The sequence below is a fragment of the Rhinoraja longicauda genome, chromosome 6 (genome assembly GCF_053455715.1).
Source record: "Rhinoraja longicauda isolate Sanriku21f chromosome 6, sRhiLon1.1, whole genome shotgun sequence".
In the NCBI taxonomy this organism is placed as follows: Eukaryota; Metazoa; Chordata; class Chondrichthyes; order Rajiformes; family Arhynchobatidae; genus Rhinoraja; species Rhinoraja longicauda.
In genome coordinates, this window is record NC_135958.1 from 35,994,849 (window position 1) to 36,009,472 (window position 14,624).

The following is a 14,624-nucleotide window of genomic DNA, read 5'->3' on the forward strand; positions in this document are numbered from 1 at the left end:
CCTTTAGGCTATCTTAGTTTATCAGCTAACTGCCCATTAATGTGGACAATAACACACCTTACTATAGTTAAAATGTAAAATTCAGTGGGGGCGAATTGCAGAATGAAAATGTTCAGGTATTGAATAATTGAACTTACAAACAGGAGCAGCATTTAGTTAACTAGATGTTAGTGCGTGCCCCACGATGGCGAGGAGAAACAGCAAGAGTGCTGATGGTAATCCAGCCTAAAATCGTTCCTTTTACACCATGGCCTTAGTTTAAATTAGCTACACAGTGTTCAGAGTGGATTGACTGGAGCTTGTGCTGCTTACAAAAAGCAAGGTATGTGATGTTTATTTGTGCCACTGCCTTATTTTTGAGCAGTTAATTCCACTGGCCTTTATGCTGAAGTTAATGTAGAGCCTTGCATCTGTTTATCAGGGTGAACCCCATAATCTGTACTTTCTTTAAGGTCTTATTGTGTACTGAAAGATTACTGTGAGCCAGTCACCGATTTGCAAACTTGAGGGAAGAAATGTATCTGGACATGCAATATAGTAGTATTTATCCATTCTACTCCCCTTTTGAAATTGACTTCAAAGGAACGGAATTTCAGAAGTAGAGCTCAAGGACTAAACATTACTATATTTCACAATTAAACACATGTAACCAAGGTCAAATTTTTCTTCTAGGATTTTGTATTGAAAGCCACAGAAATCCAACATCTTTGAATTTTAGTCTAATCTCAATTTTACAATGCAGTTCAGAATCAGTAGTTATGCTTTGACACCTTCATTCTAGTTTAGGGCACCATCATATATTGTGCCCTTTTAACTCCTTCACTGCTGAATATGCCATGTTTTTCATTTCTGCCAAGTCCTTGTTCCATACAGATGCTACATGGGAACTTTCATTGTAATTTTGTTGGGATTCAGACTGCAGGAAGTGAATCTCAATGACAATATAAAGTGAATGAGACAGTCAGTGAATTTGAACAACAAAGTGTATTATAGGGTGGACATTGGAATTGTACCCCCCCTTAACGTGGGAAATGTAATAGCTGTTTCTATAAATTTATTAGTCGAAGGGCTGCCTGATTTGTGTTCATCCAGGCTTGTAAATTCATCAGAATCTACCTTTGGCAAATGTCAGATTATGGAGTCACCACTGTTTTGGAAATGTTTTTCATCCTGGATGTTGATTCCGTGTGCTAACTAAAGCAGCAGTTTCACTTTAAAATGTCTCTATGCACCCAACTTTGTTTCTTCACCAAAATTATTGTTTCCTAAGTTCACAATGCAATGTGTGCTTCAGGACTGGCTGCATTCCACAACAGTGAAAAATAATAAAATAATAATTTTAAAGTATGAATGGTTTTATGATGAAATGTATGATGCTGGAGACAAGAATATTTTTATGATTGGCCGATTGGCTGTGTGGACAGTAGAAGACAAAAAAAAAAAATAGCAGAAATATCACTGCATCCTGAAATTATGGGGGTATTGGCTCTACTTATCGGTTTATCAATTTAGAAGTATTTTCCAATAACTTACATAAGTTTGATCTATTTCTAAAATCATTGAGTATAAATGACCATAAAACGGTTAAGATATTTTAACAAAATAGTAATTTATTATATTTTGGTATTCAGAGGTACAGAGGTGGTATTGTAAATCTAAATTTTTAGCCAATATGGCTTTAACTAGCCTCATGCAGTAAAACAAAATAGAAGTGGGCTGACTAGAAATTACAATACCCACTGATAGTTCTCATTAAATTTGTTTTCATTAGAAACATCAGATGCACCTGAAAAGAGCAATGTACCTTCGGAAAATACAGAGCGTAGCATGGAACCAAAGTCTTCTGTTGACCAGAGTTTAGTGAAGGATGATGCTGGGTTCCTGTGCTGGAAGAAAGGATGTAACCAGTTATTTAAGACTTCCACTGCACTTCAAGCCCATTTCAATGAGATTCATGCAAAAAGGCCCCAGCTACCAGTCTCAGATCGTCATGTCTACAAATACCGCTGTAATCAGTGTAGCCTGGCCTTCAAGACCATTGAGAAACTACAACTGCATTCTCAGTATCACGTTATTCGAGCCGCCACCATGTGCAGTTTGTGCCAGCGCAGCTTCCGCACTTTTCAAGCCCTGAAAAAGCACCTGGAGACCAGCCATCTAGAACTGAGTGAGAACGACATCCAGCAGTTGTACAGTGGACTTGGAGTCAACGGTGATGTTATGGTGCTGGGCGATGCAGCTCTTAGTGAAGATCAAGCCTTGGGGGCAGATGAGGATAAAGATGAAGAAAGTGATTCGGACGAGAAGCAAAGCCCTGTTGGAAGTGACTCTGGATCTGTGCAAGAGGATTCTGGCTCTGAGCCAAAACGGGCACTGCCCTTTAGAAAAGGCCCGAATTTCACAATGGAGAAATTCCTGGATCCCTCTCGACCTTACAAGTGCACAGTTTGCAAGGAGTCGTTTACACAAAAGAACATCTTGCTTGTCCATTATAATTCTGTGTCCCACCTGCACAAGTTGAAGAGAGCACTTCAGGAATCAGCTACTGGTCAGCCTGAGCCAACAAGCAGCCCAGACAACAAGCCTTTTAAGTGCAACACATGCAATGTGGCCTATAGCCAAAGCTCGACCCTAGAGATCCATATGCGTTCAGTATTGCACCAGACCAAAGCACGAGCAGCAAAGTTAGAAGCTGCCAGTAGCAGCACAGTGGGCAGCAGTACCATTATTAACCACAATAATACTTTAGGCTCGTCAACATCTAGTCCAAGTCCGAGTGGCAACAGCAATGGTAATACTGATGTTGGTGTAAGTGGGAGTGGATGTGGTGTTACATATAGTGCTACCTCTAGCTTAGGTTTAATAAGTGGAAACCAGACAACAGCCGATTCCTTTGCAACATCGACAGTCAGTAACTCTATTGCGAGCAGCATTACCACATCTTTAGAACAAAGAGATGCGAGCAAAAAGAAGATAGTGGACATGATAACATCTCGGCAACAAACGCAACAGCAACAGGCACAGGCCCAAGCACAGGCCCAAGCACAGGCTCAGGCCCAGGCTCAGGTACAGGCCCAGGTACAGGCCCAGGTACAGGCCCAGGTACAGGCCCAGGTACAGGCTCAACTACAACAAGAACTTCAACAAACGGCTCTCTTTCAGCCTCAGCTCTTCAACCCAGCCTTACTGCCACATTTTCCCATGACCACTGAGGCTCTGATGCAACTGCAGCAACAACAGTTGCTCTTTCCGTTCTATATTCCTGGGACGGAATTCCAGTTGAACCCAGAGATCAGCATACCAGTGAGCAGTGCTGCGTTAACAATGTCCGCAGCGAGCGCTTTGCTTGAAGATGTCAAACCCCACACTCAGAGTCTGCAGCACCAACTGCTTCAGCACGGGCAGCAGTCGTCTCTCATGCAGCAGCACGCTGCTCTCCTCCAACAAAGCCAACAGCTGGACAAGAAACCAAAAGCAACGATGAAAGACAAAGACAAGGATGGGCACAAAGACAAAGAAAACGCTGAAAGATTTGATGAAGGGTTGATGCTCAAGGACATTTCCTTGGAGGCACACAAGTCCAAAGATAGGAAAGACCAAATGGCAGTGAATGGCAATGAATCCTCCTTACTCCCCCCTCGTATTCCCTCCGATGCCCGCGGTAACGCCACCAAAGCCTTGCTGGAAAACTTTGGGTTCGAACTTGTCATTCAGTACAACGAAAACAAACAAAAAGTTCAGAAGAAAAGTAAAAGCGGCCTGTGCGACGATGTGGATAAGTTGGAGTGCGACACGTGCAGCAAATTATTCTCAAATATTTTGATCCTAAAGAGCCACCAAGAGCACGTGCATCAGCAGTTCCTACCGTTTGAAGAGCTCGAGCAGTTTGCCAAACAGTACAGAGTCAACTACGATAAACTGTACCCCCTGAGGCCACAAACTCCTGAACCTCCACCTCCACCACCGCCCCCACCCCCTCCACCTGCACCCACACCAGCATCTACTGCCCAGAATCTTACCACCACCACTGCCCCGCCACACACGCCTCCTGCTATTTCAACCCCACAGCCCTCTGTGTCAATCTCTCAGCTCACCAGGCCGATGGACCTGCCTATCTTTTCACCTCTTTTGATGCAGTCGCTGCCTTTGCAGTCTTTGCCATCGCAAATGTCCTCCCAGTTAACGTCTGTGGACTCCTTACCCACCGATCTGACTCAGTTCTATCAACAGCAGCTCAACCCCAATCTACTTCAACAGCAGCAGAACAAACGGCCGCGGACTCGCATCACGGACGATCAGCTTAAAATCCTCCGAGGGTATTTTGATATCAATAATTCCCCCAACGAGGACCAAATCAAAGAAATGTCTGACAAGTCAGGGTTGCCGCAGAAAGTGATAAAGCACTGGTTCAGAAATACTTTGTTCAAAGAACGACAGCGTAACAAAGACTCTCCGTACAACTTCAACAACCCTCCTGTTACATCACTTGAAGACATTAAGGTGGACTCAAAGCCACCCTCACCAGAGCCTGCAAGGGCTGAGTATTACAGAAGCAACCGGTCGACTCGGACGAGATTTACTGACTATCAGCTGCGGGTCTTGCAGGATTTCTTTGATGCCAATGCTTATCCAAAAGATGACGAATTTGAGCAACTCTCAAATTTGCTGAACCTCCCAACTCGCGTGATAGTCGTTTGGTTTCAAAATGCCCGGCAGAAGGCACGCAAGAACTACGAGAATCAGGGTGATGGCAAGGAGGGTGAGCGCCGCGAGCTGTCAAATGATCGTTACATTCGCACAAGTAACTTGAATTACCAGTGTAAAAAATGCAGTTTGGTCTTTCAACGTATTTTTGACCTCATTAAACACCAAAAAAAACTGTGCTACAAGGATGAAGATGATGACGGTCAATACGACAGTCAGACAGAGGACTCCATGGATGCGATGGAGATGATGGGACCCTCTGTTTCATCTTGTAGCACTGATTTGACCTCTGCTGTCTGTGGTTCACCGTCCGAGGCAACGGAAAATGTATCTCCTGGAAACCTGCCTCGCACCTCGACTCAGAAAGAGGAAGGTACGTCCAACCCGGAATTTCCTGAGGAGAAACCAAAGCAGTCCGAATCCCCTGATACACAGCAGCAGCAGCATTCACAAGAGAAGCTGTTACAACCAAAACCTGAGACACAGCAGCAGCAACAAGACCAGAAGCCACAAATAACAGCGCAGGTCCCATCACCGCAGCAGTCCCAGCCACAATGCTCCGTCTCACAGACCATCACGAGCCCGTCTCAGCTCTCCCACATTTCCTTAAACCCACTTCACACTTCAACGCCTCAGCAGCTTGGAAGCCTTCCTCCTCAAATGGTTCACTACCAGTGTGACCAATGCAAGCTGGCATTTCCAACCTTTGACCTTTGGCAGGAGCATCAGCAGCTCCATTTCTTGTCTGGACAAAACCAATTTGTCCATCCCCAGTTCTTAGACCGCCCAATCGAAATGCCCTTCATGCTCTTTGACCCCACCAATCCTTTGCTTGCCAGTCAGCTACTTTCCGGAGCTCTACCTCAGATTCCAACAAGCTCTGCTTCTTCACCTTCGACGCCAAATTCCGCTATGAACACTTTGAAAAGAAAACTGGAAGAAAAGGCAAGTGTGAGTCCCGGGGACAACGACAGTGGAAACAACGGGGACGAGCCTCAGAGAGATAAGCGCTTAAGGACGACCATCACCCCAGAGCAATTAGAGATTCTCTACCAAAAATATCTGCTGGATTCCAACCCAACACGAAAAATGTTGGATCACATTGCACACGAAGTAGGCCTCAAAAAACGAGTAGTTCAAGTTTGGTTCCAGAACACACGTGCTCGAGAGAGAAAGGGCCAGTTTAGAGCAGTTGGGCCCGCGCAGGCTCATCGGCGCTGTCCGTTCTGCAGAGCCCTCTTCAAGGCTAAGACAGCACTGGAAGCCCACATCCGATCCCGCCATTGGCATGAAGCTAAACGTGCTGGGTACAGCCTGATCATGTCCTCTGCTTTATTAACTGATAGCGATGGAGGAAACATATTGAAGGCAAACTCAATGGATTGCTCCAGTTTTGCCCAGCTTTCATCAATAAATAGCGACAGCCGATGCGCCAGTCTTTCACCTGTGAACAAAAGTGGAGAATTCTCACCCAAAGCTCTTCTCAGCCCGTCATCTATCAAAGTAGAGGGGCTTGAAGAATTTGACGGTCCTACAATTTCCTCAGTCAATTTGGGATATGACCAAACTAGGCTTGATAATGATGATTGTTCATCAATAAACACAGCTATTACTGACACTACAACTGGAGATGAAGCGAATGCAGACAACGACAGTGCAACTGGGGCAATGGCTGACTCTAAACCGGACCTCTATCAAACTGAGAGCCTTCAGAAGATGATGCAGTCATCAATGCAGGATAACGAAGACAGGATATCATCGGGCTTGGTCAGTCCATCGCTTAGTTATAATGCTAGGGAATTGGAAAATGAATATACAATTGATTACAGTGAGACATCAAGTCTTGCTGATCCCTGTTCGCCCAGTGCTGGGGGAAGCGGCTCCATGTCGAGGCTCATAGACGGGGAACGTCCAGGGCAGAAGCGCTTCCGCACCCAGATGACTAATCTCCAACTGAAACTGTTGAAATCCTGCTTCAATGATTATCGAACACCTACCATGCTGGAGTGTGAGGTTTTGGGAAATGAAATAGGACTGCCAAAACGAGTTGTTCAAGTGTGGTTCCAGAATGCTAGGGCTAAAGAGAAGAAATCCAAACTGAATATGGCAAAACACTTTGGTATTAATCAGTCGAATTATGAAGGACCCAAAGCAGGATGCACTTTGTGCGGCATCAAGTATAGTGCCCGGCTATCTGTTCGAGACCATATCTTTTCACATCAACATATCTTCAAAGTGAAGGAGACCATTGGAAGCCAGTTGGATAAAGAAGTTGAGTACATTGATCCTGCTACTGTCCGTCGGCTAATGGCTCAACAGGAACTAGATCGCATTAAAAAAGCTAATGAGGTTCTTGGTTTGGCGACACAGCAGCAAACACTTCAGCAGCAGGGCTTGTTTGATAATCCACCAGTACAAGCTCTTAATCTTCCTACTGCCTACCCAACCTTGCCAGGGATTTCGCCTGTATTACTGCCAGATGTGGGCAGTCCTTCATCTTTACCTGACTTTCCTTCATCTAATGCAGGTGGGTAGCATTAATAGTTTTAAGTTTACATATCATAGATATCTTGGTAGATTTCAATCTGATATTTGCCTACCATACAAATTTAACTTGTATCACCTGGAATCAAATCCAGCCCAAAAGATAGGATGAAGGTGTCCTGTCTCTAAAGGCTGCTCACAACAGGGTTAACTCAAATTGCAGAGAATATCAATGCACTCTAATAAATTGATACAAGTTTTAGGATATTTTGCAACCTAGAAAGCTCCAGAGTTAAGTGCTGGGAAATATTCTTCTGAAGTTGGTGTTGAGGTGCCTTGTCAGGATATGCCAGACCCACCCTAACTCTCTACAAAATTGAAAGTGTCTCATCACGCATTACCAACTTTTAATTTTGTTACATGTTCATGTAATAAGGTTGCCAATTCAGTTATCATCTTAAAGTGGGAGCCATATTTATAGAATGATCTCTCCACCAGGTAATCCTGATAGCAGCTGATTTTGATGAAAACAGTACTATACTATCCAACAGACTTGTTCTGTTTGATGTCGCAGATCTGGACATAGACTTAACTTTTATTTAAATGTGATAAATTCCAGACTATTGACACTTTTTACAACAGATCATCCATATCATGAAAAATATTATTGAACAGAACGGATTGCAAATAAAACCTTTTGATAAGGCCTTGCTCTCCTTTCTATACCTTATTCTCCTTTTTATTTTACAAATTGATGTTTTACTATTTTACTAAATGGCATTCAAAGAAATACTGCCATGTTATATTGAATTACGCATATAACCGGTATTTAAAATGCACTACTATTACTTCAGTCACTACAACTAACACTGCATATTTTACAGTGTATAGCAAAAGTAAACATTTTCTTAAGGTCAGAAACTTCATCACTTTCTTTAAAGAATTGCTTGATCTGGTTTGCCCCTCCATGTTTGGCATGTTCTATGCATGAATAAACTATAAAGTAAACTGAAATAATTGTATTTAACTCAAAACAGAGACAAATTTCATTCCAAATCCTGTGGCAGAGATATGAAATATCTCTTCAGGTGCACCCAAGGAAATGAATATTAGGATTGTTATTAGGTTCAACTATTCTGCAGGGGTTTTATCATGCCACCGTGGTTATCAGAATATAACAGGATGCTCAAACAATACAAATGGGGATTGCTGATGATTTAAAGCTTTAAACTTGCATATCAATCATCTGGTAACCTGAATTGGCTGTTATTTTTTAAAGAAACTCATTTTCATCAAACTCGACAGAGCAACTCTGCTCAGTCATAGTGGGCCACAGTATTGAGATTTTGTGCAGTGGTCTTGAAAACGTTTAAGCTACAGACTGTCTCCCTAACTTATCACTTTTCTATTGACCTTATGTGAACTCATCCCATGGGGTTATGCATATTTTTATACATCATTCTGCTACATTGCATGCTAACATCGCATTAGTTGGCACCAAACTATTAAAAGTAAAGTGCCTCATGAACAGGAAGAATCTACCACTTATTCAAATCTCTTAGCAGATTCCATTTCACATTTATGTGTGACTTGTGGTCTGTAATTTTCCCTGTTCATTGCTTACTTGAGCATGCTTATTATTACGTTAAAATTTTTAAAAATGCTTTAAAATTGGGGTTGACATTTATTCCTTTGATTTCTAGTCACTTTGTACCTCACTGAAGGGACAAGGGAGAAGTTCCACATAAACATAACTATTTTTTATATTTCATGCCCATCCATCATGTCTGATGCTGCATCGTTTGTGTTGCCATCCATCGCAGATCAGATCATCCCAGTTCCTTCACATTCCAGCAATGCTCCTTAGATAGTGTTCAGGTGCAGAATATTTCCCACCTCCTCTCCAATGTCTAAACTGCACCAATCACAATCCTTTGGGGTTCATTTGAGATGAGCTAATCCACCACAGCTTAATGTACAGGTCCTGCCATACTAACATCTTAACAATTAAGCCAATGTAAAACTTTCCAAATGACAACAAGATATCATTGTTAACTATAACTTGAACTACCAAATTTATGTGACTGCTAGCTAGCCTTTATTAGAGATTGTTAGTGGCAATAATTTGTGTGCAGCTAGTATTACATGAAATTAATACTATTAAGCATAATATTACATGAAAGCTCCCTGCCAACAGATCTTTACAGAATGAATTCTTAATAATACGACTAATAAGAGTAAGAACTGGATACTTCACCAGTCTTCAGTTTAAGATGCAACTTGGAGGACTAGTCACAGTGTACAGGATTCATACCACCTGAATGCCACTTCGGAAGCTGCAAAAGGCTTAGAAATGCTTACCTGGCATTAAGCCAATTGAACCTCAAAGCAGAACTAGTTAAAGCAGGAGAGAGTGCTACAACATATACATTAAAGTTTCAGAAAGGTAAAATATTAAATACTATTGCTTACAAAATAAAAAGGCATAATAAAAAATATAGTACGTTGGTTGAGCTGCAACTAACTACAGGCAGTTCTGCTATAAAGCGTGATTGCATAATGCAATTTGTATATAAAACCATTGATGGATTAAGGATCACTATTTGTATTACTTGAGCTGAATTGGTTATAAACACAATTTCAATAGGGAAGTAGAGAGGTGGTCTTAACTCGAAGGTTAAGATAAAAAGCTGTCTTGGAGATAAAAGTTTAGGGAAAACTTCCCATGAAACCTCCCTTCAGACACCGTTGCCTCTTATGAGCTAGATATCGGTTTCACCACAGGTGGCCATTGAAGTGACCAGCAATCATTTCTATTGACAAGTGCAATGATACTCTATTACCCTGATGTACAATACAGCCTTTAGCACTTTTAGCTAGCAGTAACTAGAATAAATATATTGCTATTGAAGGACCATTATTTTGGAAAATGCTGCAGAAAGAAAAACCATAGTTATTGTGAATTTGAAACGCTCTGGCAGCTAACCCCACATTTTATCCCATTGATGCAGTTGGTTTTAGAACATTATTCTCTATAACGCTAGGTTTCTTAGGAACACAACTGTTGTGTTACAGCCGAACTAAATACCTGTGGTGTGGAAGCACCAAATGGTACCAATATAGAGATTAAAGCCGAGCCACCTCAATTTCCCATGTGGCCCTGATCAGCTTGGTGTTAGTCACTTATTTTGTCAGTGCCCTGCAAGCTGGCTGAAAGATGTAAACAGTCTATTGCATTTGAAGAATTCCATTCATGCTAAAAGTTATACTCCATAAAAATGTAAAATGATCTGCCATGTTGTACAATAAATTGAAAGATTAATTTTTGTATTCCTTGGTAACCTTGTGGGCTTGAAAGTGTTTATGCTTGTTCTACTTTTTATTTTGTTTTTAGCTTTAACTTCTCCTAAATCTAACCTTTTGGGCATTCCTGCTTCAACTGTACCCTCCCCTGGCCTTCCAGCCACTGGACTGCCGAGCAAGCAAGCTTCTTCATTGACATCCCAGGCCCCGACACAGGCTACTGCTACAGCATCACGCCCGGCATCAGCCACCCAGCAGCAACAACCCGAACAACGTAAAAGCAAAGAGAACGAGAGGGCAAAAGAAAAGGAAAAAGATAAAACAGATCCTGCGTCCACACCGAACAAGGAGAAAAACGACAACACAGGCACGTCAGTGTCTCTTCCTGGCATGGAGTACGTGGTCGATCCAGCCCAGCTTCAAGCTCTGCAAACTGCACTGGCTTCTGATCCAACCGCCCTGCTCACCAGCCAGTTCTTGCCGTACTTTGTGCCGGGTTTTTCTCCGTATTACGCCCCACAGATTCCCGGAGCCCTTCAAGGAGGATACCTGCAGCCAATGTACGGCATGGAGGGCCTCTTCCCTTACAACCCAGCTTTGTCCCAAGCTCTAATGGGGCTGTCGCCAGGTTCTTTGCTGCAGCAATATCAGCAATATCAGCAGAGTCTACAAGATGCCCTCCAGCAGCAACAGAGGCAGTTGCAGCAGCAGCAGCAGCAACAGCAGCAGCAGCTCCAGCAACAGTTGCAGCAACAGCTCCAGCAGCAGCAGCAGCAGCAACAACAACAACAACAACAGCAACAGCAGCAGCAGCAGCAGCAGCAGCAGCAGCAACAGCAACAGCAGCATCAACAGCCAAAGCAGCAGCCTAAACCAAGCCAAGTCCCCGCCCCACAACTAACAACTTCCCCAGACAAAGAATCCGCCAAAGAATCTACCAAAACAGAAGAGCAAGCCAGTGCTCCCAGAGAACCATCCCTTCCAAAACCTGAAGAACGACAACAAACAGAAAGCAAAAGTACGGACTCGCTTGACCTGTTCATTGTTCCAAAGGTGCAGTACAAGTTGGTCTGTCGCAAGTGTCAGATGGTTTTCACTGATGAAGAGACAGCCATGAGCCACCTGCAGTCAATATGTTTCTTCGGTCAGTCTGTGATAAACCTGCAAGAGATGGTGCTTCGTGTTCCCATCAGCACCTACCACTGCCTGGCCTGTGATACTACACTGAGCGGGGATGAAGCTCTAAGTCAACATCTCGAGTCAACCTTGCACAAACACAGAACAATCAAACGAGCAGCAAGATATGCCAAAGAGCACGCTAGTTTATTACCTCACTCAGCCTGCTTCCCCGATCCTAACACCGCATCTACCTCGCAGTCTGCCACTCACTCTAACGACAGGCCCTCCTCCAGCCTCTCCCCCCATGCCTCCATAAAATCTTGGCCTAACATTCTTTCCCGAGCCTCAGTCAGGAAGCCCTCTTCTTTACCTTCTCTCTCCTCATCTTCAACAGTTACCTCAAGTTCATGCAGCACCTCAGGGGTTCAGACCTCTATACCAACAGATGGCTATTCAGATGAGTCTGACAGTGAGCTCAGCCAGAAGTCAGATGGCCTGGATTGCCCGCTGGAGGGTCCAGATGACCCCAGTTGCCGCAGAGACAGTAGTCTGACTAGTGTAGGAATGGACACCTTCAGATTGTAAGCTTGAAGATGGACAATATGATTAATAAAAAAATACAAAACAATTTCAAAAAAGACTAACTGCAATTCCAAAGCTTCTAACCAAAAAAATAAAATCTTTCAGGATTGTTGTCTCATATTGATATGCTGGCAACATCTAAACCTGTTACACTGGTTGCTAGAAGGTACAATGGTTAGCTGAGCAATGACAGAAACCAGAAAGCAATGAACTGCCTCAATTTAATTACAGTGGTCTTTGAACCTGAAACCCTTTATTTCCCCAGTGCAAACATGTCCTAAGTTGATAGCACAGCAGACGTCAGCATGTACCTTATGGGATGACAATCCACCATTTACAGTTTAGATTTCTTGCTATGTAAGCATTCGGATACCAATGGCTAGCTAAAAAAATGTAATGTCTTGTATTCTCAGGTCAATAGCTCACACCTTGTTCTGTTTTCTGAATCATATTTTGCTTTTGTTTCTTTTTTTTTTCTGTTTTTATTTTTTTTGTTCCAGGCGATGATTTTTTTTTTTCTCCAAAACTGGCAGAAAGTATTGAAAGAGTTGAAAAATATGAAACACATCTTAACTGGGGATTTACAAAGAATAGCTCTTCTGCTGTATAATCTGAGGGATAATTGAGCACTCCCATTGCCACCAAAACACAAGAGTGTTGAGGACTTGTAACTGAGATAACAATGAGTTTAAAAGAAAAAACTAACTTTCTGTATTTATGATAGATATGAACATTTTGGTGTTGAGTAGTTGTCGCATTGGAAATGACCTAAACAGTATGGTAGATTGAAAACCTTTGTGTACATTAGCTTTTGTATTGTCCAACAGAAAGCTCTTCATTTTGATGTTGTCTTGTTCATTCCTGTAGGGTAGATTGAATCAAGTTACTGGTCTATGCTTTTCTGTCGTATTCCTTCCTTTCCCACCTTCCCCTTCCAACCTTGACACCTTCCTTAACGCTCACCTTCCCCTCTGAAGGTGGTTTGCTCTAGTTTTATAGAAGGAAGAAAAAAAAAGTAAATTTAAAGATTTTTTGTGGATAGGGTCCTTTTCAATTTTTTTGTGAACCTTTAAGGAACATAATGATTATTTACCTGTGTCTGTAACCTTTGTGCACTTACCTCTCTGCTTTTGTAGATGCTGTGGAAATTTTTCCTATGAAGCAGACATTTGTTTTTTGTGTAGTGTGGCAGCAGTCTGGGTTTTTTTTGGGAGGGGGGAGGGAGGGAGGGAGGGAGGAAATTAATTATTTTTTTCTTTGACATAAGAGAAAAAATTCTCGCGCTTTAACAAAATCCAAAGACATACACTTTCACCATTGGTGCATAAAGGTGAAAAGAGGCATCTTTATACTTGAGAATTTGTTCTTCTGATTTAATAAAAATTTAACAAAAAAGGAATGGTAATATCCAGGTCACAGCCATTGCTTCTTCTGCAAGCAAAGGAGTGGCTTAAGACAAAACAAATAAAAATACCAAAAAAAACTTTTTACTTAAAGGTTTGTCCTTGTATTGTGGAATAAGTGCAGTGATGGTTAGAAGACACTGCTCCTACCAAGGATATCAGATAGTGATCTTTTAAAAAAAATGTCTTTGTTATTTGGGCACTTGTTATGTACATCTCTGTAGTTACATTAATGTCAAAAAAATTCATTACTAGCATAAAAAGGTCTGAACTCTTTTTAAAAAAAATCTTTTTTTGCTGCAAATGTTGTAGTCACACAATAGATGCTTGCTCATATCTTGCTTTTTGCGAAGCTTTACTGGAAACAAATAAATCAGTTTTAGCCCCTGCTTTTTTGATATTCCTTTCTTCATCTTTCTGTTGCAAATGGAACATTTTTAGACTGTGAATACACCTTCCCATGGTTCAGTTTGGCTGATGCTTTTACTAGTCAAAAGCCAACAAAAATTGCAGAACTCCAGTTCATTCCAAACTATCAACTTGGAGTTTGTTGCAGGGACTGATACTTTGTTTTAAAATCTTTTTTTTGTTGTTGTTTTATTTTGTTTGAAGTAGTCAATAAGCTGTTGTACATATTCATAATCAGGCTTGTGCACAGTGCAAAAATGATTTTTTTTGTAATATTAACATGCAGATAGTATAACTCTTTGGTTTCAGAGATAACAGAAGTTTAAATCACATTTAAAAGTAGGCCTATTTTACATAAAGATAACGTTCAAAAACGCAAAATTCAAATTCTTTTCTAAATGAGGTTAAGAAAAAAATAGCTCCCACAAGATGAAAAATTTTATTCCAAGGTTGTACAGTTTTTGTTTTTTGTTTTGTTTTTTGATGTGATTCTATGAAATATATTCGGCATTTAACTGTTAATTTGTATGTTAGTATGTTTCTGTATCATATATAATTTTCCTCATTAACTGTTAACATTTTAACACTAGCATTATATTTTAAATACTGGTTTGTTTTATG

General features: G+C 41.6%; 1 protein-coding gene across 1 annotated transcript in view; it reads left to right on the top strand.

Annotated features, from left to right (window-relative positions):
• The window catches only part of zfhx3b (zinc finger homeobox 3b), a 326,530-nt gene extending 313,126 nt beyond the window's left edge, over positions 1-13,404 (top strand). The window contains exons 7-8 of the mRNA XM_078400782.1: positions 1,772-7,231; positions 10,583-13,404. Of these exons, the coding sequence (XP_078256908.1) occupies positions 1,772-7,231; positions 10,583-12,195 (7,073 nt within the window). The 3' untranslated portion in view covers positions 12,196-13,404. The remainder of the gene's footprint in view (positions 1-1,771; positions 7,232-10,582) is intronic.
• Positions 13,405-14,624: the final 1,220 nt, after the last annotated feature.